General features: G+C 44.3%; 1 protein-coding gene across 3 annotated transcripts in view; it reads right to left on the bottom strand.

Moving 5' to 3' along the window:
* ARHGEF3 (Rho guanine nucleotide exchange factor 3) overlaps positions 1 to 25,124 on the bottom strand; it is a 174,216-nt gene that overhangs the window by 19,876 nt on the left and 129,216 nt on the right. For 2 of the 3 annotated variants that reach the window (XM_068981850.1, XM_068981851.1), the window contains 3 exons: positions 22,068 to 22,175; positions 4,561 to 4,731; positions 1,261 to 1,323 (listed from right to left, as the gene is read on the bottom strand). In XM_068981850.1, coding sequence (XP_068837951.1) covers positions 1,261 to 1,323; positions 4,561 to 4,731; positions 22,068 to 22,175 — 342 coding nt within the window. Of the gene's footprint in view, positions 1 to 1,260; positions 1,324 to 4,560; positions 4,732 to 22,067; positions 22,176 to 23,044; positions 23,168 to 25,124 lie in introns of those variants that run through there. The other variant, XM_068981852.1, reaches the window with a different exon arrangement.

The raw sequence follows: 25,124 nt of genomic DNA, 5'->3' as shown, positions 1-25,124 counted from the left end.
GTCACATGGCAGCAAAAATTCACCAGATGATAACTGCTCTAGTAGATCAGAGAATTAGAGGTGGATTGGCTACTGGACATTTTAAAGATGAGGTGCTTGGCACAGAGAAGGAGGTAGTAAATACTGTGGAATGAACTGGTATTTGAGTTTGCTTCTGGAGGACAGGTAGACTTGGATGGTTGAAATAAAAGGGAGGGGTTTGCAGGAGGCAGGGCCAGCAAAGCAAAGGATACAAGTGAAAAAGGTAAGGAGGTTGATCTTGGGGGAGGAAGGAGGAGCTGGACTTATGACCAGCAAGAGGTCTCCTAGAGTTAAATGCTTTCTCTGTCCTCCCCATCTTCTTCACCTTCAGCCCTGCCCAAAACTCAATTTTTGTTGGCTGTATCCAACAAAAGCTCGGATGGCCATCTCTCAGGAATGCTACAGACGGGACTTGATATTAGCATAAAGTTAGGTTTCCAGGTCGGGAAGATCCCCTGCAGAAGCAAATGGCACCCACATGAGTATTCCTGCCTGGAGAATTCCATGGACACAGGAGCCTGGCGGGCTACATACAGCCCATGGGGTCACACAGAATGGGACATGAATGAGCAACTGAGCGCATTCACACACACAAGGACACTTAGAAGGAGGGAAGCATCTTTCCAACCCTGTAATTTCTTGAGAAAGCTGTGAGTGTCACAGGAAGAAGTCTGGATTTTAGGCTCCACAGGGGACAATGGAAAGGTTTTTGAGGCAGGATGGCTGTCAAGATTATACAGCCTACAAGGCATGAATTTCCTCTCCCTTCCCACACACAAAGTGATTACAGACAATTTTCCATATGAAAGACCCTAACTTACAAGACAGTATTCAACTGCCTTCATGAACGCCTTTATCCACTTAGGGGACTCAAACGACCATTCCAATTTCAGATGTCTGCACATTCTCTCCCGGGGCTGAGGGCGTCCTGCCTGTGAGACTTCTAGGACAATGAAATACATGTGAAGCCAGGCCTCATGAACACTTTCTGATTAAAATGAGGTATTCTTTGACGTGTGTTAGAGACATCCACAGGTGTCAGCCCTAAAGGTGTCAGGTCTCGAGTCTTCTTGCTTTGAGCCGTTTTCCCTACTGCTTGGTCTGTAGGTGCTTCTCAATTTTTTATGACCTGTCTTAGTCTTAAAAAGAGTGATCATAAAGTACAGTCTTAGAACTGTGAAATAACTCAGAGGAAAATAAGCAGGAGGTGACTCAAAGGACCACTGGATTTGAATGTACCTTTTTGGCCAATTTCAAGTCCTCTATTAAATCTTCTTCTCCTTGAGAAAGCTCGAAGATCGCCTGCAAGGAAAGGTAACACACATTTACTAAACTTTCATTTATGAGACCAAATTCAAATGATGCCGGTGCCAGTGCTCAAAGCCTCAAATCTACTTATTTCTTCAGGATTTTTACAGGATTCTTAAAACATTAAATTAACCCAAAGCAATTGTATCTAGTGACTAAAACCTACAAAGAAACAATTATGCAAAACTTCTGTGTAATGTGCTTATCTGTTTGTGGGAAAAAGAGTTTCCATATATGCTTCCCATTCAACAAGTCATCTTTCACTTACAGAATTTTGATGCAGCTGAACAAGACAAAATTATTTTAGGTGAAATAATTAGAATTTGAGCCATGGTTGGGAGTCTGTGTCTTGGTTGTGAATGGCAATCGTAATAAATGATACAGGGTCTGTTCTCAGTGATGGAGATGGAATTATTATTAACTGGGCCATCACAATTTGTCTTCCTTCTATTCAACAGAAGGTGAATCTCAACAGAGAGCGTTATTCCTATCAGCCACTTGTGTTATGGCTGCATTGTAGGAAGAATCCAATATTTTATCACTCTAAATGTCTGGTGAAGTTAATTCATTCTAAATGACTTCTCACCTTCACCCTGTACAATAAATAAAAGCACAGGAGCTGGCTGTGTGAAAGTGAACCATCTCTAATTTGGCTCTATTAAGCCATCTTAATCTAAGAGCTATGATGCACAGAACAGTCTTTCACTTTCACCTAAGAGTCTAAACTGTTGGCAAACTTAATGTTATTAAAGGACTGCATGTTTGCGGTGATGGTTCAGGGGCTACGGCATGTGTTTTGAATTAGAGGGAAGAAGGCAGCAGGCGTGGAGAGCACCTGCACCCCTGGGCCTGGTGAACAGTGGGGTGATAAACGTGCTCCCTGGCCACAGGTGGAGGCTGGTCGCTGTGCTGGAGGCCAGTGCACGGTGACCCCTCTCAAGGTCCAGTAAAGTTTCCACGTCATGACCTCCTGGTACTCTATATTTTGTTTAACCTTTTATTTTGAAATAATTATAGACTCACATGAGGAGTTACAAAAATAATACAGAGAGGATCTGTATAGCCATGACTCAGCCTCCTGCATTGGTGGCACCTTATATAACTATAGAGCATTATCAAGTCTAGGACGTGGGTAGGCACAATACAATTAACTATTACTTGGACCCTGGGAGCTTCCCAGGTGGCTCAGTGGTATAGAAACTGGCTGCCAAAGCGGGAGACTCAGGTTTGATCCCTGGGTTGGGAAGATCCCCTGGAGGAGGAAACTGGACCTTCCTCAGATTTCCTTGTATGTCTGTTTCACCAGAGCTCAGTGTGGTCCCCAGGAGAGGAGGGCCACAGAAGCTGTAGTGGGGTACATGGTGGGCAGGCATCCGTGTGGGTGGAAAGCATGAAGACCATGGGCTTTGGAGTAGGACAGACTTGGGTTTAAATCCCACCTCTGCAACTTTCTAGGTGGGTAACCCTGTACCTTAATAATCTCCTCATCTGCAGAACCAATCCTCCCATCTTTCCTTCCTACTATCAGAAAGTCCAGGTTATACATGCACACTATTCACACTTGGGGAAAGACAGAAAAATATAAAGAGTTTGTAAAATTTAAATCATCCACAATATCATCTTGTTAACCACTGTTAAAAATTTTGCCACTGTTAATATTTCTGCAAATGATATTATTAGTGTACATATTATGTTTAAATTACCTATTCATTTTTAAAAATAGATAATACATTGACATGGTTCAAAATTCATAGCATAGGAATGGCCACATGGTGAAAACTTCCCTCTCGCCTCCTTCTCGCCATCTAGTTATCCCATCAGGAGTCAACAATGTTACCAGCTCCTTATACATCTTTTCAGAATTATTTTATGCATCTGTAAGCAAATACAGGGCTTCCCTGATGGCTCAGTTGGTAAAGAATCCGCCTGCAATGCAGGAGACCATGGTTTGACTTGGGTTGGGAAGATCCACTGGAGAAAGGATAGGCTACCCACTCCAGTATTCTTGGGCTTCCCTTGTGGCTCAGCTGGTAAAGAACCCGCCTGCAATGCAGGAGACCTGGGTTTGATCCTGGGTTGGAAAGATCCTCTGGAGAAGGAAAAGGCTACCCACTCCAGCATTCTGGCCTTGAAAATTCCATGGACTGTATAGTCCATGGGATTGCAGAGAGTCGGATATGACTGAGCACCTTTCACTTTCATGCAGATACACACACATACACACACACTCATTTTTCGTTCTTCTACATAAATGGTGCCATACTATAACACCCTACTTTGTGTCTTGTTTTATCCACTTAGCCAACACTTGTTTCTATAGTTACAAAAGGTATGGGCATTCATTATGGAACCAGGCCTTTCTGGTACTGTTTTAAATGTTTCTGTGATGAATAATCTTACACGTACTTTGTTTCATCTACGTACAAGTATGCCTGGCAGATAAAGTCCTAGAAAAGAACTGCTGAGTCAAAAACCTAGACAGTTCTCAAATACTCCTTCCGCCAATGTCAGGTTTTCTACTGGAAAAGATATTCCAAGGATTTCTCTAGATGATATACCTCTGAAGTGTTTAGCACAGCTTGGCACATGACAAGTTCCCTATAAAGTAATATTATCATAGCCATCTAGAGCTACAGATGCAGAAAATTTATAGGGAATGAAATTAACTGCATTCCATACTAAAGTCTTCCATAAAACTGGATCAAAGTTTCAGAAACTGAATATTTAAAAATATTCCAGAAGGTGCTATTAAGATATAATTAATGTGATTATTTCTGGGAACGCTAGGATCCTAAGCAGATACTTTCTGATTCATCTTCTTTATAAAATCAGACTTTCCAATCACTTTCTTTTTTTTCTCCTAATATTTACTTATTTATTTGACTGCTCTCAGTCTTAGTTGCAGCATGTGGGATCTTTAGTTGTGGCATGTGGGATCTAGTTCTCTGACCAGGGATGGAACCTGGGCCCCCTGCACTAGGAGCACCAAGTCTTAGCCACTGGACAACCAGGGAAGTCCCCACATCAGTTCTTTTTTTAAAGTCAGGGCCATACCAAACCGGCTGGATACTGGCTTCTCGGTCCCTTACAAGGTCCGACATCCCCATTCGCCCTCCTTCTAACGATGCGGTGAAGAACTCACTTGGAGACAGGGGCATAGATGCGGCCTGGCTCTCACCCATAGTGCACCTTGTTCCAAACACACCCCCAACTCCAGGCGCCCCAGCCTACCTCCTGCCGTTTGATTTCCTTGGACGTGAGCATCTGATTGACGCACACATCGAAGGTCTCACTCCACAGCTTGCTGTCTCTCCGCTTTGTGCTCGAGGGGGCAGCATTCCTGGACCAGGGTCGGGGGCCCAGGAGGTCGGGACGGCTCTCACTGCGGAAGCTGATGGACCGCTGAACAATGAGAAAAACAAACCGTCACAGGCACAGCAGCAGGACTGCGTGGATCATTTGAGTGGCTTCCTGTCACTGACAGAACATAAATCAGACATGTGCAAGGAGGAGAGGAAAATGCCACGAGGCCCGCGGGAAGTAAGGCATTGTCTCTCGCCTACGTGCTAAGGAAAATTGGGCAAGGGGCCGCTTTCAGAGACGTGCTGGGAGTATCCGTTCTGTGAGACTGGGCTAACCCTGTGTACCATAGCATAAGAGCACTTCAGGTCAAATGCGTGCGCACAGGCAGCTCTCAGTCAAGGGATGGGCTCTGCTTTCTTCAGTGGACACCTCCGCTCTCGAGAAGAACAAAGGTTAACAGAAGTGAATGTTCTCCAAAAAACAAACCAACCCAACATCTGGCTAGTAGGCCTACTCTCCTTCTGGGAACACAGCCCACTCTCCTTGGGTAACCCCTCTCACTTCATTTGGGCAGACTCCCCTAGACCTGACCAATCAGAGTACCCCACCACCCTGGTTCAGAGAGGGGACCTAATTCCCTGGAATTTGCTATGTGCTCCATGGGAGAAAGAACAGACGACCGTTCCTTCAGGACTATAAGCTTAAAAGATAACATTAGCAGCAGTTTCTTGCAGCAACTCAATCTGGTCACACAGAAGATTGTGTATGCTACAGGAGAGCATAAAGGGACACACAGAACAAAAGAAGGAGAGAGTTCACAGTGGGGAGGAAGGGAACAGCAAGCTCTACCAAGCCCCTGGATCTCAGTGTGATTGAAGCCAGGAATAGTCATGCAAAGACTAAGGGGCTGATACACTCCCCTTTCGGTTTACATTCACTTCAGCTGTGGTTCTGTCAGTTACCATCCTGGCAGCAAAGGACACCAGTCTCGCCTTATTTTTCTTATTTTCCAAAGAGGTTCTAGTGGACTTTGGGGTGGTCTAATCATCCAAAGTCTTCCCGGGTGGCTGAGACATGCCAGCACAGTGCTTTCTCTTGACAAATGCAAATGATCAAGAAGAAAGCTGAGTGCATCATCTTCAGCCTTCATCCTAGAAGATTTCAACACACTTATTGGAAATGTTGCCAAAGCAACGAGGTGTTGCTGTGCTCAAAAGTCACATTCTTATTTAGCAAGAGTTCCCTGCCATGGCTGTGGCCACATGTCTATGGCCTTCAATGTGAAGTTCCAACTCCTTAGTTGGGCAAGTCCTCTTGTAATCTGCCCACAGTCTGTACATCTAGGGTCACCTCCTGGCACTCAGCCATGAGCCCCCTGTTCTCCAGCTCTACGCGATCATCTGCCGGATATGCCCTAAATGAATGCTTTCCCACTAGCTGTGCTTCCTTCAAGCAGTCTTCTTTTTCCGGAATGCTTTTCTCTCCTTGCCTTGCTGGTGAACTCCTAACTGTCCTTGGGATAGGTATAATGCAAACACCTCCTCTAGGGAGCCTGTACCAATGTTCTCCCATCCTTCCCCAGAACCATTTGGACCTATCTCTGATAGAGTGATGATCACACTTCATGATACTTATGGTTATCTGCTCTGAACTAGAAACTTCTGAGGGTAGGAACTGATTTTGCATGTGAAATATGAGTCATCATCACTGAGACCTTCTAAGGTAGCTTTCAAATATTTTGAGATTCAACAATAAAATTTAAGAAAGTATATTTTAAAAGAACTATCCATAACATTGCTGAGTACATTAGAATTCGTTGGCTTCTCAGGTGGCACTATGGTAGAGAATCTGCCTGTCAATGCAGGAGACACAGGAGAAGACTTGGGTATGATCCCTAGGTTGGGAAGATCCTCTGGGCCTGGCAACCCGCTCCAGAAATCTTGCCTGGAGAATCCCCATGGACAGAGGAGCCTGGCGGGCTACAGTCCTTGGGGTCACAAAGAGCCTGCACACATATACGCATATCTGCTTGATAGAATGTTATCTAGCTATTAAGACAATTCTGAGATAGTTCTGTGGCTTTTTTTTTTTTGAGATAGTTTTAACAGCTAAAAATTCCTTCTTTGTAAATCAAAATAAAAACAATTCAAATCTGTACATGAACACTTTATGAAAAAGTGCACATGAGCGAAGATACAGAAGAAACGCCACAAAATTCTATTGTTTTCGTCTGATTACATTATGGGTATTTTTTACCTAGTTCACAATTTTTCATCAATCAAGAATAATGAGTAAATATGAAAAATTTAAAAAGAGACTGCCAAGGGGCTTCAGAGTACGACCACAACTTCCTGGAAGCAGGAAGCTTCAAACAGCAACACTGCTCTGCAGGCTGGCACAGGTGTCTGTGAGCTTCTGGGCTCAGGGATGAGCTCACGATCACCGGACCAGCCCAGGGCTGGCCAAGAAAGCACTTGCTCCAAATACAGTTCACTAACAGTACCTCGAAAATCCTTGGGATCTCTTGAAAACAGGCCCTTATAATAAACAGTGACCAGACTAATGCTCACAGATCCCTCCAGCACTAAAAATCAATTAGCTACAGGCACGGAAAGGTCAAAACAAGCAAAGTGAGTCATCAAGAGACTCTCTCATCTCAGTTTGCAGTTCTGATGCCAGCTGGGGTGGGAACTGAAGAGCAGGAAGGGAGGAAAACACGAAAAGGAAGATTCAAAATGAAAGACGTTTTCCACTTTCACTTGAAAACATCAACCGCCTTCTTTGTTACGGTTTCAGTCCCTGACCAACTTCAAATTTCCCCTCTCCACCACCAGGTTGAAAGTATTGTATGCTAACTTTGAATTTTCATATAAAAGTACATAAAATTAAGTACAAATCCCCTCATTTTTCTAAGTCCACTTTCTAGAAGTAACTGCTGTAGGTTTGAGATCTTTCTGAACCTTTTCTATGCATTTGCTACCATTCACAGAAAACACATCTTCTCTTTTTACTCAACAACATGTCTCTCCATGTTATAAGACTCATTCTTAAAAAAATAAGAATTTATGGAGGTACAATGCACATCATATGAAACTACACAGTGAACAATTCAGTGGACTTTAGTACATTCACAGTGCATGCAACCACCACCTCTAGTTTGAAAACATTTTCATCACCCTGAAGTCACCCAATCTTTTTTTTAAAAACTGAGGTACAGTTGGTTTACAATATTGTATTAGCTTCAGGTATACAACATAGTAATTCAAAATGTTATAGATCAGACTTCATTTATAGTTATTATAAAATATTGGCTATATTCCCTGTGCTGTACAATATATCCCTGTAGCTTATTTATTTTATATAGTTTGTACCTCTTAAGTCACCCATTCTTTGTAATGGCTACAGTGTTAGTGTCCCATAATCTGGATGAACCACATGGATTTAATCAACCTACAACTGATGGACATTAAAATCGTTTCCAGTGTCTGGCTATTATAAAAATTGACTCAGTGAACATCCTTTAGGTATTTGTGCTGGTATTTCTGTAAGGCAGATTCCTTAAATAGAATTCCTTGGTCTGAGAAGTAGCTACTTCTTAATGTTTGATATGTACTGCCAAACTGACCTTCAGATAGTCTGTTCAACTTGATACTCCCCAGAAGGGCATATGATAGTTCCTTTCCTACACACTCATCAGCATGATATTATTATCGATCTGACAGGGAAAAAATACATCTTAATTTCAGTTTCATGTTCTGAACATAGGATTGGACATATTTTTATGTTTTTATTGAAAAATTTCCCAGAGTTGGAGATTTTCTACTGTTGCAGTTTGGGGGAAAAAAACAGACAAGAGAGCTATACTAGGTGAGTCCTATCTCTAAGAATTCCTGGCGTTGTGTTTCCTTCGTGCCCGCCTGCTAAAGGGGAAGGGGCAGGGATGAAGTTCACCACAGAGATCACACAAAACTGAAAGTGAAATTCGCTCAGTTGTGTCCGACTCTTTGCGACCCCATGGACTATACAGTCCATGGAATTCTCCAGGCCAGAATACTGGAGCAGGTAACATTTCCCTTCTCCAGGGGATCTTCCCGACCCAGGGATAGAACCGAGGTCTCCTGCATTGCAGGCGGATTCTTTACCAGCTGAGCCACGAGGGAAGCCCAAGAATACTGGAGTGGGTAGCCTATGCCTTCTCCAGGGGATCTTCCTGACCCAGGAATCGAACTGGGGTCTCCTGCATTGCAGGTGGATTCTTTACTAACTGAGCTATCAGGGAAGCCCATAGATCACAGAGGGACCATTATATACCTGCCCCTGCTTAGCACTTCTCATAGGTTCTCTCCAATCCTCACAAGCACCCTGCAAGGTGGGAGTTTATTCCCATTTTACTTATGAGTAAACTGAGGCTCAGGAAGGCTAAGGTATCTGTTCAGGATACAATACTAGGTCTGCGTGAGTCCAAAACCTGAGCTCTTTCCACTATAGGGGTTGTGCCTGCTGTTTGGGCATCCCAGGTGGTGCTAGTGGTAAAGAAACTGCCTGCCAATGCAGGAGACATAAGGGACTTGAGTTCCATCCCTGAGTCGGGAAGATCCCCTGGAGGAGGAAATGGCAACCCATTCCAGTATTCCTACTTGGAGACTCCCATGGACAGAGGAGCCTGCTAGGCTACTATTCATAGTGCTGCAGAGTTGGACATGACTGAAGTGGCTTACTCTGCATGCACCTGCTGTTTACAGGCAAATCATGCATCATGAGGAGGTTTTGGTGAGATGGGAACCAGTCTTCTCAGAGTTCAAGTTAAGAAGAAGGCATGCATTTGCTCAGTTTTAGGAATAATGACTGGCTCTTTGATTAAGCAAAATTCTGATTTACACCTTTAATTCAGTTCAGTTGTGCCTGACTCTTTGCAACCCCGTGGACTGCAGCATGCCAGGCTTCCCTGTCCATCACCAACTCCCAGAGCTTGCTCAAACTCATGTCCATCAAGTCAGTGATGCCATCCAACCATATCATCCTCTGTCATCCCCTGTTCCATCCCCTTGTTCCGCCTTCAATCTTCCCCAGTATTAGGATTTTTTCCAGCGAGTAAGTTCTTTGCATCAGGTGGCCACAGTGTTGGAGCTTCAGCTTCAGCATCAGGCCTTACAATGAATATTCAGGACTGATTTCCTTTAGGGTTGACTGGTTTGATCTCCTTGCTGTCCAAGGGGTTCTCAAGAGTCTTCTCCAACACAATTCAAAAGCATCAATTCTTTGGTGCTCAGCTTTCTTTATGGTCCAACTCTCATATCCATACATGACTACTGGAAAAACCGTAGCCTTGACTAGATGGACCTTTGTTGGCAAAGTAATGTCTCTGCTTTTTAATATGCTGTCTAGTTTGGTCATAGCTTTTCTTACAAGGAGCAAGCGTCCTTTAATTTCACGGCTGCAGTCACCATCTGCAGTGATTTTGGAGCCCCCAAAATTAAGTGTCTCACTGTTTCCATTGTTTCCCCATCTATTTGCCATGAAGTGATAGGACCAGATGACATGATCTTTGTTTTTGAATGTTGACGTTTAAGCCAACTTTTTCACTCTCCTCTTTCACTTTCATCAAGAGGCTCTTCAGTTCCTCTTCACTTTCTGCCATAAGGGTGGTTCATCTGCATATATATGAGGTTATTGATATTTCTCCCGGTCATTTCAATTCCAGTTTGTGCTTCATCCAGTCTGGCATTTCACATGATGTACTCTGCAAATTTAACCAAACAGGGTGACAATATACAGCCTTGATGTACTCCTTCCCCAATTCCATGGTTCCATGTCCAGTTCTAACTGTTGCTTCTTGACCTGCACAGAGATTTCTCATCAGGCAGGTGAAGTGGTCTGGTATCTTTTTAAGAATTTTCCACAGTTTGTTGTGATCCACACAGTCAAAGGCTTTGGCACAGTCAATAAAGTAGAAGTCGATGTTTCTCTGGAACTCTCTTGCTTTTTTGATGATCCAACAGATGTTGCCAATTTGATCTATGGTTATTCTGTCCTTTCTAAATCCAGCTTGAACATCTGGAAGTTCTCGGTCCACATATTGTTGAAGCCTCGATTGGAGAATTTTGAGTGCTACTTAGCCAGTGTGTGAGATGAGCGCAATTGTGCACTAATTTAATTAGGATGGACGAAAACAAACATTTTGTCTTTTTTAAAACTCGACTTCGAAGGGGGAAGGATGCTGAAAGGAAGAATCCGAAAGAAATAAAGAATGCCAGACAGGTGTGCGGTCAGCGGCTGACTGGCCCTGGAGGCAACTCACAGCCAACTAGCCCCAAGCCATGCTCATGGGTGGGGCTGACCACACCCTCACCAGTCAGTAGCACAGCTCAGCACAATTAGATGAAAGGACTGGAGCTAGGGGAGAACAAGGTGACTGCTGTTGGGAGGAAAAACCCAAAGAGGAGGCTGCCTTGGGACAGGAGAACAGCCGCATGCCTTCTAGTGCCCCATCACCGGCCACACCCCTGCTCTGGCTCTTGGGTCACCATGCGCTCTGGGATATCACTTACTAGTTCGATTCTGACATGTCTGTTTCCTCCCAGGAGAAGGTAAGCTCCTTGAAGGCCAAGGATCTCCATCTGTTCTATTCACCGATGGAGTCATCTGCGCTGGCACATGGTGGTCCTCAACAAATTTGCTTAATGAGGGAATGCCATTGCTTGCCTGTGAGGGGGGCTTTAATCTCCTTCTCTGTCCAAAAGGTGAGGATTCCTACCCATGTTTATAGATGAGGGAACTTGAGGCTCAGAGAGGGTGATGCTTTGCTGAAGGTCATGTAGCTGATGAATGGTGCTCCAGAATTTAAACCAGGTCAACAGTGAATTCAGGATGACAACCCACATCTGGTCTGTTTGAGTCCAGCTCCCCCAACACGTTACAATTTTTAACCAATATCCTACCCTGCTTCCTCTAGGGTAAGATTTAAGCATCATGGGATGTGTGCGCCCAAACAGATGAGGGTCAGGCTACTTCTCGGCCTGCGGCAGAGACTCCCCACCTTGCCACCACTAACGTCTTGGGCCAGAACAGCGTTTGTTGTGAGGGGCTGTCCTAGGTAGCACAGGATGTTTAATATGATCCTCGCCTCTAACCACTAGATGCCAGGAGTACAGGGTGAGCAGGAGAGGCTCACTTCAAAGTAAGGGACTCAGCCCTGGGAGGGACTGGATACAAAACAGAAACATGCACAGCGATACCCCTCGTTGTGGGGAATCTGGGCATGGAATAAAAAATGTTCCAGAACAAACAAGAGTTTCCATGAGGGAAACTGGCCCAGCAAATCTGTCAAAAACCCAAAGCTCATAACTACTGGCAGCTACAATAACAATGGCCATAGCAGGCGCAGATACTGCAGATTGAGGAAATGGGTGCTCACGTTTATGCCTGGGCTGGGTATATGGAAAAGATGCTGGAGGTGGGGAAAAAGCCTTTACACGTGTCAGAGGAAATGTAGACCCGGCATGATAGGCACGATGGAACAGATTTGCTCCCTGTTCAGTGGGGCACTCCCTTGTCCTTTTCCCAAAACAGAAGGTCTCTATGGCCAAAGATAACGCACTCCAATAAAGAGTTCGAGCCAGGGACATCCTCTGCACTGACCATTGCTATTTTGCAGCAGACGACTTACAGTTAAATGGATTGGAGGTCAGGGTGGGACTGTAAGAGGAACGCATGTGTCTGTGCTGCTACTACAATGGATTAAACCAGAAAGTACAGTGGTGGTGGGGGGAATGGGGAAAGGTTCTCAGTGTCCTGGAGGAGACTCTTTCACAAAATTTGATTAGAGTAATTAATTTAAATTGAGAAATAACATTTATCAGCTATGAAGCCTCTATCACATTTGCCTCAGATTCTAATCCTGACAGGATTTCCCTGGTGGCTCAGACGGTAAAGCATCTGCTTACAATGCGGGAGACCTGGGTTTGATCCCTGGGTCAGGAAGATCTCCTGGAGAAGGAAATGGCAACCCACTCTAGTACTCTAGGCTAGAAAATCTCATGGATGGAGGAGCCTGGTAGGCTACAGTCCATGGGGTTGCAAAGAGTCAGATACAACTGAGCAACTTCACATACATCACATACTAATCCTGACAGAGGCATTGGACAGGTTCTCATGTTTTGCCCCGTTTTGATAGATAAAAAATCCAACTACCAGAGGATTAAGTGACTGGCATAGGTACATGCTGGAAGGGAACTGAGTCTAGCCTTTCAACTACGAAACTCCAAAACATGGGTTAAGAACACAGGCTGTGGAGTAAAACAGACCTGGTGTGAAGCCACTTCAGTGGCTGAGGGACCTTGGAAATCTCTTTGGATTTCAGTTTCTTTACCTGTAAATTGTTTTAGTCACTCAGTTGTGTCTGACTCTTTTGCAACACCACGAACTGTAGCCTGCCAGACTCCTCTGTCCATGGGATTTCCTAGGCAAGAATACTGGAGTGGGTTGCCATTTCCTTCTCCAGGGGATCCTCCTGACCCAGGGATCGAACCACATCTCCTGCATTGGAGGCAGATTATCTGTAGAAGGGAAGGGACATAGTAATAAATGCCTCACAAAGTAGTAGTGAGGATTTGATAAGATAAAGCATATCAAGGGTTTGGCCAAGTGCCTGGTAGGTGATCATAGGAAAAGGGTATGACCTATCACTGTTATTACACCACTGACTGCTCTGCTGCCATTAGTACTTGTTTATATGACTTCATTTATCAGCAAATAGCAGACACTTGTCTAAACTACTTGGACTAAATACCTCTACATGGGACCTCCACTAAGGTAACTTTTAGGAGGAGAAAACACTATAAAAGCAAAAGATGTGGAAAGAGCCTAAAATACCTGACCATCGGGATTAGTTCAATAAATTACAGTGTGATCACCCAATGGAATATTGCACGGTTGTTAAAAGCATTCTTCTGTGCTCATTTTGGCAGCTCATTTACTAAGGGCAGAGCCACGCAAAGAAGGGCCTGAACAAGGATGACATGCAAATCTGTAAAGCATTCTTCCTGAGAGAATACGGTTTTATTTTCTTTGTATCTATGAGATGATGAATGTTAACTTGTTGTGGTAATCATTTCACAATACATACAAATCAAATTATGCTGTATACTTTAAACTTACACAGTACAGCCGTATGTCAAGTTATATGCTAATAAAACTTGGAAAAAACATTCTTTTTTTAGAAATGCTTAATGAAAATAGGAAAGTCTCACAAGTAGAGTTAAGGAAGAGAAGAAAGACCCCTATTTAAATTACAAATGATAACAGGGGTTACCCCTGAATGGTGGGACTATGGGTGATTTTTATTTTATTTATTTGTTTTTATTTTTGGCTGTGGTGGGTCTGCTGCTTGGGCTTTTCTCTAGTTGTGGCAAGTGGGTGCTCCTCTCTAGTCGCTATGTGAGGGCATCTCATGGTGGCTTCTCTTGCTGTGGCACATGGGCTCTAGGGCTCAGTAGTTGTGGCTCCCAGGCTTAGTTGCTCTGAGGCGTATGGGATCCTTCCAGATCAGGGACTGAACCCGTGTCTCCTGCATTGGCAGGAGGATTTTTTTTTTTTTTTTTTTAACCACTGAGCCACCAGGGAAGCCCTGACTATGGAGGATTTTTATTTTCATTTTCACATGTCTCTACGTTTATTTCTGGAGAAGGCAATGGCACCCCACTCCAGTACTCTCTCCTGGAAAATCCCATGGACGGAGGAGCCTGGTGGGCTGCAGTCCATGGGGTCGCCAAGAGTCAGACATGACTGAGCCACTTCACTTTCACTTTTCACTCTCATGCACTGGAGAAGGAAATGGGAACCCACTCCAGTGTTCTTGCCAGGAGAATCCCAGGGACGGGGGAGTCTCGTGGGCTGCCATCTATGGGGTCGCACAGAGTCGGACACGACTGAAGCGACTTAGCAGCAGCAGCTACGTTTATTTTCCAGATTTTCCATAATAAAGAGATAGTAATGAAGGGAAAACACAATCAGCAGAGAAATGTGCAAGACCATGAACACTGAGTCAGAAGTAGTGCTATCAACAAAATCACAGTATGGTATCCAGTTCAGATTAATGCACATTAAAAACATGGTAAACGGCACTAGACCAATTCACAATCGATAAATGTCAAACCTGCAAGATCTAGTATGAGGACAAACCTTTTTTCAGTTGGGAGACATTCTGAGTAGATGTGAATGACAGCTGAAGAAAATATTTGTTTCAGGTGTGGAGAAAATATCGTACACTTTGCTTAGTGCCAGCCAGGAATTAGGAAGTCTTCCAGAGCCTTGGGCAAGCAGCCTGAACATCTTCATTGGCCACCATAAAAAAATGGCTTCTGCACAATAACGGTAATGGTAAAATATTCCACAGGCTGAAATGGAATGACGACTCTCACTGCCACATAAGCAAACAAAGCATAAGGACCAGCAGTGAGGTAGGATGCTCTAGACTGAAAATCTGGCTACTACTTTTAGATCCTGGCAAGCTGCAGGTGCTATTAGGACCAAACTGACTTTATAAAGGCCTACCACAGCAGAGGCATTGCCAAACCTTACAGAATCCAGCTCTAGCGTGACTGGCTGAATGACCTTGGGCACATTCAGGTTTTTTCCCTATAAAGTCCTGATGAAACCTACCCTGCAGAGTTGAGAATGAGGCCATGAATGTGAAGGACCTTGCACAGAACTTGGCTGATTGTAAACACTGAACTAATGAAAGATGTTAGGATGAAATTTAAAACGACAAGCTTTAAATTACAGTAGTCAACTGTTACAATAGTCAAACTATTATTCCAGGAACAGCAGAAACTCAGGAGTTCCTTTTAACACGGAATACAAGTTAGTCCTCAGCTACATTCTTACTTTCCAGATAGGCGGTTTGGTTTCTGGTTTTCTTCCCATACTTCTTCCTCAAACCTCAAATGTCCTTTCCCCCCTTTACCCTCATCATCTCTGAGCCATTTCAGACCCAACACGAGCCCCTGCACCCTTGCTCAAAGACAGAGAGAAATATGACTATGAGTTTAGAATTAGTATGTGAGAACATGGAGAAGCAATTCTGCCCAAGACAGATATACATCAAAAGTAGAGGCTTGATGCTCAGCGTCACTAATTATCAGAGAAATGCAAATCACCGCTCACTAGTCAGAATGGCCATCATCAAATTGTCTGCAAACAATAAATGCTGGAGAGAGTGTGGAGAAAAGGGAACCCATTTATACCGCTGCTGCTGCTGCTGCTAAGTCACTTCAGTCGTGTCCAACTCTGTGCAACCCCATAGACGGCAGCCCACCAGGCTCCCCCGTCCCTGGGATTCTCCAGGCAAGAATACTGGAGTGGGTTGCCATTTCCTTCTCCAATGCATGAAAGTGAAAAGTGAAAGTGAAGTCGCTCAGTCATGTCTGACTCTTAGCGACCGCATGGACCACGGCCTACCAGGCTCCTCCATCCATGGGATTTTCCAGGAGAGAGTACTGGAGTGGGGTGCCATCACCTTCTCCGGTGGGAACTAAAAAGGGAGCTACTGTATGATCCAGCAATCCCACTCCTGGGCAAACTCTCAGAGAAAACAAGAATTAGAAAAGATTCATTCACCCCAATGTTCACTGCAGCACTATTAACGATAGCCAAAACATGGAAGCAACCTAAACGTCCATCGACAAAGGAATGAATAAAGAAGATGTGGTGCATATATACAATGGGATATTACTCAACCATAATAAAATAATGCCATTTGCAACAACGTGGATGCATTTAAGTCAGAGAGAAAAAGACAAATATCATATGATATCACTTATATGTGGAATCTTAAAAAAAATGATACAAATGAACTTATTTACAAAACAGAAACAGACTTGTAGAATTCAAAAACAAACTTATGGTTACAAAGGGGAAATGTGGGGGTAGGGGGCAGGGATAAATTAGGAGTTAGGGATTAACATATACACACTACTACATATGAAATAATCAACAAGGATCTACCACATAGCACAGGAGACTCTATGCAACATTCTGTGATAACCTACGTGGGAAAAGAATCTGAAAAAGAATGCATATATGTGAATGACTGAATCACTTAGCTGAACACCGGAAACTAACATGGAACTGTAAATCAACTACACGCCTATATAAAATTAAAAAAAAAAAAACTGAGGTCTAACAGTGATATTAGATGGCTTAGATTTGTGATTATCTATAATGGCAGAAAAATGCAAACTACTGAAATGTTCAACAATAGAAGGGTGATTGAATAAACATACATCCTTTTGACAAAACACTATATGAACCCATATCTCTTAAAACTAGAGATAATGAAAAATGTTTAACGACAAGAAAAAAGGTCCTTATACCATGAGTCATTTTATATGGTTAAGACAAAAGCAAGTTAAAAATAGTATGATTATAATTGTGTTTTTAAAAAGTATAAACGCAGTATATATTAACAGTAAAAGAAAAGATTGCACAAGTATATACCAAAGTATTAATAAAAGTTTTTCGGTAATGGGAAGATGGGGTTACAAGAACTTTTATTCCCTTTTCTGACTATGATGTTATATAATCAGAAAAGAAAGCAAAATAGAAGGCACTTTAAAAAAATAGGAGAAATGTCATTAAAAAATTCAACATAAGTACTTAATGATGTAAAATATTTACAGTGTAAATATCCATTAATAGGAGACTGGTTATATAAAATAAATCACATCATGTTGGAATAATATAGACTTAGTCAATTAAGATCATATTTTCTAACTGTGATATAACATTTCCCTTAAGCCACAATAAAACTTTCATCTAGCGAAATGACAAAGGGAGGAGGAAAAGAAGAGATGAACAAGAAACAGCAGGTAAAATGCATGAAAAGACAAAAACAGAAAATCCAATAAAAAAGCATTGAGAGAAAGAAATATTTAACTTTAGTAAAAGGTACAAAACCTTCAGGAGATGAAGAGGAACCTTTATACACCTAACGGTGCAGCTTGGAAATATGTGAAGCAAAGATCAACAGAGATGCAAGAGAAACTGGTCATCCACAGTCCCTGGGGGTGGCAAGGGGGAGGAATAAATCCAAAGGTAAACAGATAACACAAAGATAAGGCTGGCAGACTGTGAGTAACCCCAGATTAGGCTCAGAGTGTTAAAGCTTCATAGACAGACCTAGAATAACACTGAAAGGAAGTTATAAAATATTAACAGGGCTTGTTTGGGAGTGGAATCTTTCTCTTTCCTCTTTTCTGTATTTTTCCATAATGAACACACACTTTTATAAGGGAAAAGAAATACAGTTCAAAGAGAACAGAGGGCTCAGTTGCCGTGTAGGGAACACAGCATCCCATAGCATGCCCTGGACCCGGCCCAAATGAGTCCACCAGCCGCGCAGCTGTGACGGGGGAGGCGGCCTCGGCGAGCGACTGACCGGCCAAGGCAGCTCGCCTCCAAGGCATCTCGCCTTCTGCCTTCCTCACTCCACATGAGTGAGAGCACACAAGCCCCTTCCAGAGCTGGGCAGCCCAGGGAGGGGATTTATAGGCACAGAGGGATCTGGATATCTGCTCCAGTCGAGCAGCAGCGCTAACCTCCCCGGTCAGAAGCAGACGGAGCGCCATGCAGTCGGCGCTCCCTCTCTGACCTCCACAAATGCCGCCTTTGTGCCGGGGCCCAAGACCCGGGTCCACAGGGGCATGGGGTGGGGGTAGGGAGGAGACCACAGAGAACAAGTCCTGCAGTGTCCTCCTGAACTGTGGCTCCAAGGACCACTTACATTTGCGACACGGCCCTTAACCTTTTTGGAAGAAGCTGCCAGCCCCAAGCTCTCCTGACACCCTCCTGGGAAGCCAGAGGAAGGCCTGCTCAGAGTTCTGTTCTTGTTCAGTCACTCAGTCATGTCTGACTCTTTTTGACCCCATGGACTGCAGCACACCAGGCTTCCCTGTCTATCACCACCTCCCGGAGTTTGTTCAAACTCCTGTCCATTGAGTTGGTGATGCCATCCAACCATCTCATCCTCTGCTGCCCTCTTCTCCTTCTGCCCCCAATCCCTCCAAGCATCAGGGTCTAAGTGTTCTACTATCAATTAAAGTACTGGGTTTGGGCCTAAGTCATCTCTCCTCCTACGATAAAAGGTATGTACCCTGAGAGGCCGAATGGGTATCTCTAAAGGCCAGGAGCCAGGGGCAAGGATACTGCCACAGAGAAGCAAGCTGCTCCATTCCAGCACTGTGCTATTTCGGGAAGTTAGAGAAAAAGAACACACACATATGGGTAAGGAATGAATGACTGCCGAGAGGTTTGGAGCCGCCCTGTGGCTTCTCTTTCTGTTTCTCCCATTTTAAAGGGGCATAAGGACCACCAGAGGCAAAATGAGGAAGGCAGTGAACTTGGCACATGGAGTACTCCCTTTAGGGCCCCCTCCCCCACCCTCCCTGCTCCTCAGGCTACATTAACACCTATCCCGCTCTAGCTGTGGGGAAGGAAGCAATAAAGCCAGGAGGCAATTATTGGGATGCTAGGACTGGAAGTAATTCTGCAGAATCTGCACTGCATGTGCCAAGGTGACTTACAGGGAGATAGGTGGGGGCAAGATGGCATACTCCAAGCTTTGCAGATCATCCTGCAAACGAGGCTGTCTAACTCTGCATACAACCTCAGGGGCATATTTCCATTTATTGACCCCCACCAAAGACATACTCACAGCATAAAGACATTGTTCAAGTTCTCTCTGTGTTTGTGGACATAACCATTATGAATAATCATTCTGTTTCTGTCTGATTGTTTCTGCCCAATAAACAGAACCTGGGATTAGCTCTTTATCCTGGTATTTTAAACAAGTTAAAAATTATTTTGCCAAAATAATTCTTTGAGGTTTTAGAAACCAATATCCACATGTCAGATCCAGCCCCTCAAGTCTGGCCTCAGTCTGTTGGACTTCAGACATGGCTCGATTTCTCTTTGCCCCAGTTCTCTAGGTCAGGGCAAATTTGCAAGGTGATTAAATATTTCCTGCAGTGTTCCCTGTGTGGGATCTGTGTAGAGTAGAAACAAGAGAAAAAAATTAAAGGTTTCCTGGGGAGCTGACGGAAAGACAATGGAAGATGCACTTTATGCCGGGGCTGGGCTGCGGTGAGGAGGCAGGGACAGCGCTCTCCCTAGAATCGCGAGCACAAATGTGGAGCCTGCAGGCCAGGCAAGCTGATGACACTGAGTGAAGAGGCCAGGTGTTGGGAGGATAGCTGGGAGAAGTGGGGACATCTGTAGGTGAATGCTGACTGGCTACTTAGGTACGGCTCATAACTGCCATGTGAGAACACAGGCCCAGCATGCTAGGTGGTCCAATTCCTCAAAAGAAGCCAGAAGTCCAGATTGTTACAAGGACTCTTTTGATTTCTAAATGTGAGCTCACAACAACGTGCAGCCAAACAAAACACAACTGAGGGCCAGATGTGACTAGAAGGCAACCCTATCTAGGATGTAAGTGACATGAGGGCAGGGAGTAGAGCCCGCCTAAATGCTTGTGGAGTGAGCAAAGGCCTTCCTGGGGCACAGGGTGGACTGTCTTCGGAGAGACCAGGGGAAGAGATGGCGGGCAACATGGAGACTGTAATCAAGGGAGGAAGTAACTACGGTGACCTCGAGCCACCACCACTGAGATGGAAAGGAAAGGGTGAAATGGCAATCGACAGGCTGAAGAATTTTTGAAAAGCAGAACTCAGCAAAAGACCAGATGTGCGGGGCTAGGGCGGTGATGAATCTTCCAGGGGAAGCCTGTGATGAACTTGGCCAGAGGGCTGAGAGACTGGTCACCAGGGAGAGAAGGTAAACACATTTTTCTTCATGAGCTTCAAAGCCCTTCATCTGGCTCCCCAGGATGACCTTATTGTGTTTTTTTTTTCCTCCTCTGTTCTCCCACAAAGGGGATCAGGGGATAGCCAGGGGCCCAGAGGTTCCAGCACAGAGCCAAGCCTATTGGTAATGAGACGAGGATTCATTCAGAGGAAGTATTAGCAGAGCTAACAGAGGGATGCGCAGGGCAGGGGATGAGCACTGAGGGGTGGACAGGAAAAAGGGGGGAAGAGCTTGGGCTGCTGGGTGTGACAGCAAGGACAGGAGCGGGTGAGGGAGACTTCAAACAGCTCTCAAATCATTGGTCTCCATAGCTTGGGACATGCCTTGGGTGCTGGCCCACAACTCTCTTAATAACTCAGAAAGTCAAGATAAAAAATATTGCTAAGCAAAAGTATTCAGGACATGTAAGGAACTGGCAGACTCAAGTCTACTCAGCTGAAGAAGGTGAGCCTTTTCATGATAGGAAAAGGATTTTTACCATACTGGGTGCCCAGGGCCTTTGGGGAAAGGGAAAAAAAAAACACTCAATGTTCACTTTAAAAGATAAACTTTATCAGGAGGTTATGAATAAGAACTACAACCACCTGAATTAACCAAAGAATTTTTACAGTAGTTAACATTTACACCTTAACTAGTTAGGAAGTCAGTGATTACGAACCATGGGCCAAGGAACCGTGCTAGGTCCTTTAAATGTACTACTTTGTAAGTCTTCACAGCGGTTCTCTAGAGGAGCTGGCAGCACCATGCCCAGTGTACCCACATGGAATAATGGCAAGACCTAGAGAGGTGTGGAGTTACCTGCCCAAGGGGACAAACTCTTTGAGGGACAGAGCCAATCCCAGAAGTGAGATACTTTACTCCCAGGCCCTTATCCTCAGTCAGGGAGCAACAAACATTTTCTGTAATGGGTCCAATTGTAAATATTTTTGGTGTTGTGGGCAATATGGTCAGGGTGACAGCTACTTGACTCTGCCTTTGTAGGGCCACGGCAGCTGCAGACAACACACGGACATTTAGGCACACCTGTGTGCCTGCACAACTGCAGCTACAGACACCGCAATTTCAAATCATCTTCATGGATTATGAAATACTACTCTTTGGATTGCTTTTCTGCAGCCAATTTAAAAAGCAAAAATCATTCTCAGCTCTAGGGCCCTAAGAAATGAGTGGGCGGGCTGAGTTTCTTCTCACATGCTGCGAGGCTCTAAGCCACTCGTCGAAGCCACTAGGCTCTCTTGCCCTCCATCTGAGGTCAGGCGCTGGTTTTCTTGGGAGGCCCATAGATATTTTAGGATCAAATGGATACCTATGAAAGTACATCTGGATGGGGTCTCTGAAACACAACTGTGAGGAAAGACCCAACAGAGATGATGCCTCCAGTTACACCTTGAAGGACTGTCTGACACCAACTTTAAAACATCTTTCTCTTCCAGTCTGCTCACTTGCTCTCTTCTACTCAAATAATAAGCATTGATTCAGGTCAGACTGAAACCAAGGGAGGTTCTGGCTAGGACAGAGGTGTCTCCTCCCACACAACAGGGTTTTCTGCAAACATGAGCCCACCGTGTCCTTACCTGCAGGGTTTGGCTAAAGCGCTTTAACGGCGTGGCCTTCACAGGTGGGATGAGGTTGGCGAGGGATGTGACTCTGGAAAGAGGTTTGACTCGTTTATTACTAGGCTCCTAGGGTTAAAAAAGAAAAAGGAAACTGTCAAGGTCAATTCCAAAGAGAATGTAACTCCACCACACAGTCATGTCTCACTCCACGAGGGGCTGGCTGCACAGCACTCTGGAGAATGAAAATGGTACTCATCTCACTCCTGCTGTGTGAAGGTGACTGGTGAGCCAGGAAAGGGTAAATAGTCGGGGTGGGGGTGGGTTGGGGTCAACAGAGGCAGTCTCTGAGCAGACAGCAAATAGGCAAATTCCTTCACCCCAACAGTGTCTGATGGCTTTTAAATCAGAGGCTCCCACTTAGGAGAATCACTCTCTCCAACCCCTCTTGCAGACAAAAGCTGCCTCCAATTTCCCATCCAATGACCTTGTTGGGCGGTTGTCTTTTGATGCTTCTGGTTTCATCTTTTTAAAAAAACCTTTTCTCCACCTTGCCTGAAGCCACTGTCCAAATTTCTAATATGCAATGGCTTTTCTAAAGCACAAAGACTCTTTCTTTCTTTTAGTACACCAAATTAAAAAAATATTTTAAAGAAGTTATTCTATTACTAGGCTGTTAAGAAAGCCTCTTGTACCTACCATATATTTGAAATGCACATATTAATACTTATAAATAACAACTAGACAGCAAAAAGAAAATATACAGAGAGAAAACCCTACCACGAGCACTAGTTTTTATACTATACCTAGCCACAAGTTATGAAAATTATCACCACATAAAACATGTGCAAATCTGCAAGTTACCCCAAAGCAAGCTGATGGGTGGGGGAGCCTACCTAAACCAATGACTCTGCAGATTAGAGTTACATAAATAAAAACAAGAGGCTGTGGAAAAGCGAGGGATGACAGACAAAACACTTGACAAAGAGAACAGTTACCCTTGTCTTCCTAAGCTCCATCTGACCTGCGGGAGATGCTGGACAGCACATGAAGACACCAGATTTTGATGGAAAAAGCCACACTTGCCAGTGGTTGTGGCAAAACTCAACCATTTCCAGAGGGAGCCTCCAGGTGTTCATCTTTCTTTTTCAGCCATTGCCTTCAAAGTTTTGAGAGTTAAGATTCTCTAGAATATCCCTGCAAGGTGTTTTGAACATAGTAGGTGCTTGGGAAAATCTTGCCTGAATCTGGAGTTCTGCCAAGACACTCTCATGTCATTTTATGCCCTTGCCAGCCTTAGAAAACAGAAGATTCCTCTGAAACAGACCCAACCTTTCAGGCAAATAGAAGAAATCTAAAGGCTGTTTAAAAGGCACAAAACAATTCCACGATGTGGCCAGGAGTGACTTCATGGTTTCTTGAAGCAAATACTTTCCCAAAACAGAGAATGCATCCGGGCTGCTGGGGACCTCTCCAGCCTCTTGGCATGCTGAGCTGAACAGACAGAAGGCAATTCTCCGAACACCAGGAAGGCTTAGTTCCAAAATGCAAAGGATGAATCTCTCAACACGAGCAATATCACATTATAATTACGTAAATGCTGAAGACAAAGATCCGATTGCCCCTCTGTTTTCAGGTGACAGTGCCCTTCAAGGATGCTCCCTGTCCAGTGCCTGGCTCCTGAGTATCTGTGCCCAGAGGAGGATTTTAAAAATATTTTTTACGTCAGAGCTGCACCACAGGCAGGCTTACTGAATAGACACACACACACACACACACACACACACACACACACACACACACACACACGCATGCTTGCACGCACGCTCACACAGCCTCTTGAGCATCCCCTGAATTTTTCTAAATGGCTCCTGCTTTGGCTGAAAATGCCAGAGTTTTGATATAACACCTTTGGCGGCACAAACTGCATTGCAGCAAGTGAGAAGAAGAGGGCTTTCCTAGGGAAGCAGGATTCGGTCTCATATACTCCGGCCACACACCTCAGAGCCCCTTGACTCCCAGGTCTCTTATTAATGGCTAAAGCTCCTAGGACACAGGTTCCATATCAAATCGGGGAGTTTGAAGGGCAAATGCCAACTGGGTTATCTTGCTTTAAAAAGGGAGCAGGGAGCCTTGCATGCTTCGTGGGATGAGGGAAGATCGGCTTTGTTTCACTTGCTGTGTCACTTTTCTAAGGCTCTGCTGACTCTGCTGCCCGTTTTACATGAGCCAGTCAGCTGTGTGTTTTCTGCACTGCTGTAAGAAGCATGCACAGTGCAAACGTCAGCCCCTCTGCAGGTTGTGCCCAGTGTCGCTACATGAGATTGTAATTAAAACTCCCTTCCTAAGGCTTCACCCATTTGGAAGTAAACTCTGGGCTGCTCTCTGGCAATGTGACATTCCCAAGTAACGAACAATCGAAACAGAAACCACTGCTGCACGATGTACTTGATCCAGCAAAGTGGGCAGGTGCAATTTCAAACCAGAACATTTACAGGTTATTAGATCTATGGAGAGGGCTTTATGCCTGACCCACATGAGTGAAGTATGAATTATGGTGTTCTCCTTGAGGGCTTCAGTGAGAATAGGAGATTAAAAACATTCTTGGCCTAATTTGATTTTTCTTTTCCATTTACTCCGTATGTCTCCAGCTACATTTTACTGCTGTCTAAAAAGAGCCCTCAGGGAAAATGTTTCCAGATTCCAGTTAAATAGCTGTACTGAGAACCAGCAAATACAATTCCAGGGATGCTTTTCGGCTTTATAGAGAGATGACAGAACACAACCTTCAGAAGCTCCCTAATCCAAAAACTCAGCTGCCAAACCAAGCTGGGCAAGGTCACTGCTAAACCCACTTTCAAGTGCAGACTATACCCTCACCCTGCAGTTTTAAGACAGAACAGGAGGGCATCTCATTAAAGAGGTTAAAAAAAAAAAAAAAGGCAAAAAAGAAAAATGCAGTGTGGGCAGTATTTCTTGAATAACAGTCTTGTTGCATGTTTTCCATATCTCACAGCTTTTTAATTTTTTTCTTATCTTATTGCACTGGCTAGGACTATCTGTATGTTGTTGGTTACA

The sequence above is a fragment of the Capricornis sumatraensis genome, chromosome 10 (assembly GCF_032405125.1).
Source record: "Capricornis sumatraensis isolate serow.1 chromosome 10, serow.2, whole genome shotgun sequence".
Lineage (NCBI taxonomy): Eukaryota > Metazoa > Chordata > Mammalia > Artiodactyla > Bovidae > Capricornis > Capricornis sumatraensis.
Note: the sequence above shows the minus strand (reverse complement) of the source record. Positions and strands in the feature narration are given on the sequence as shown.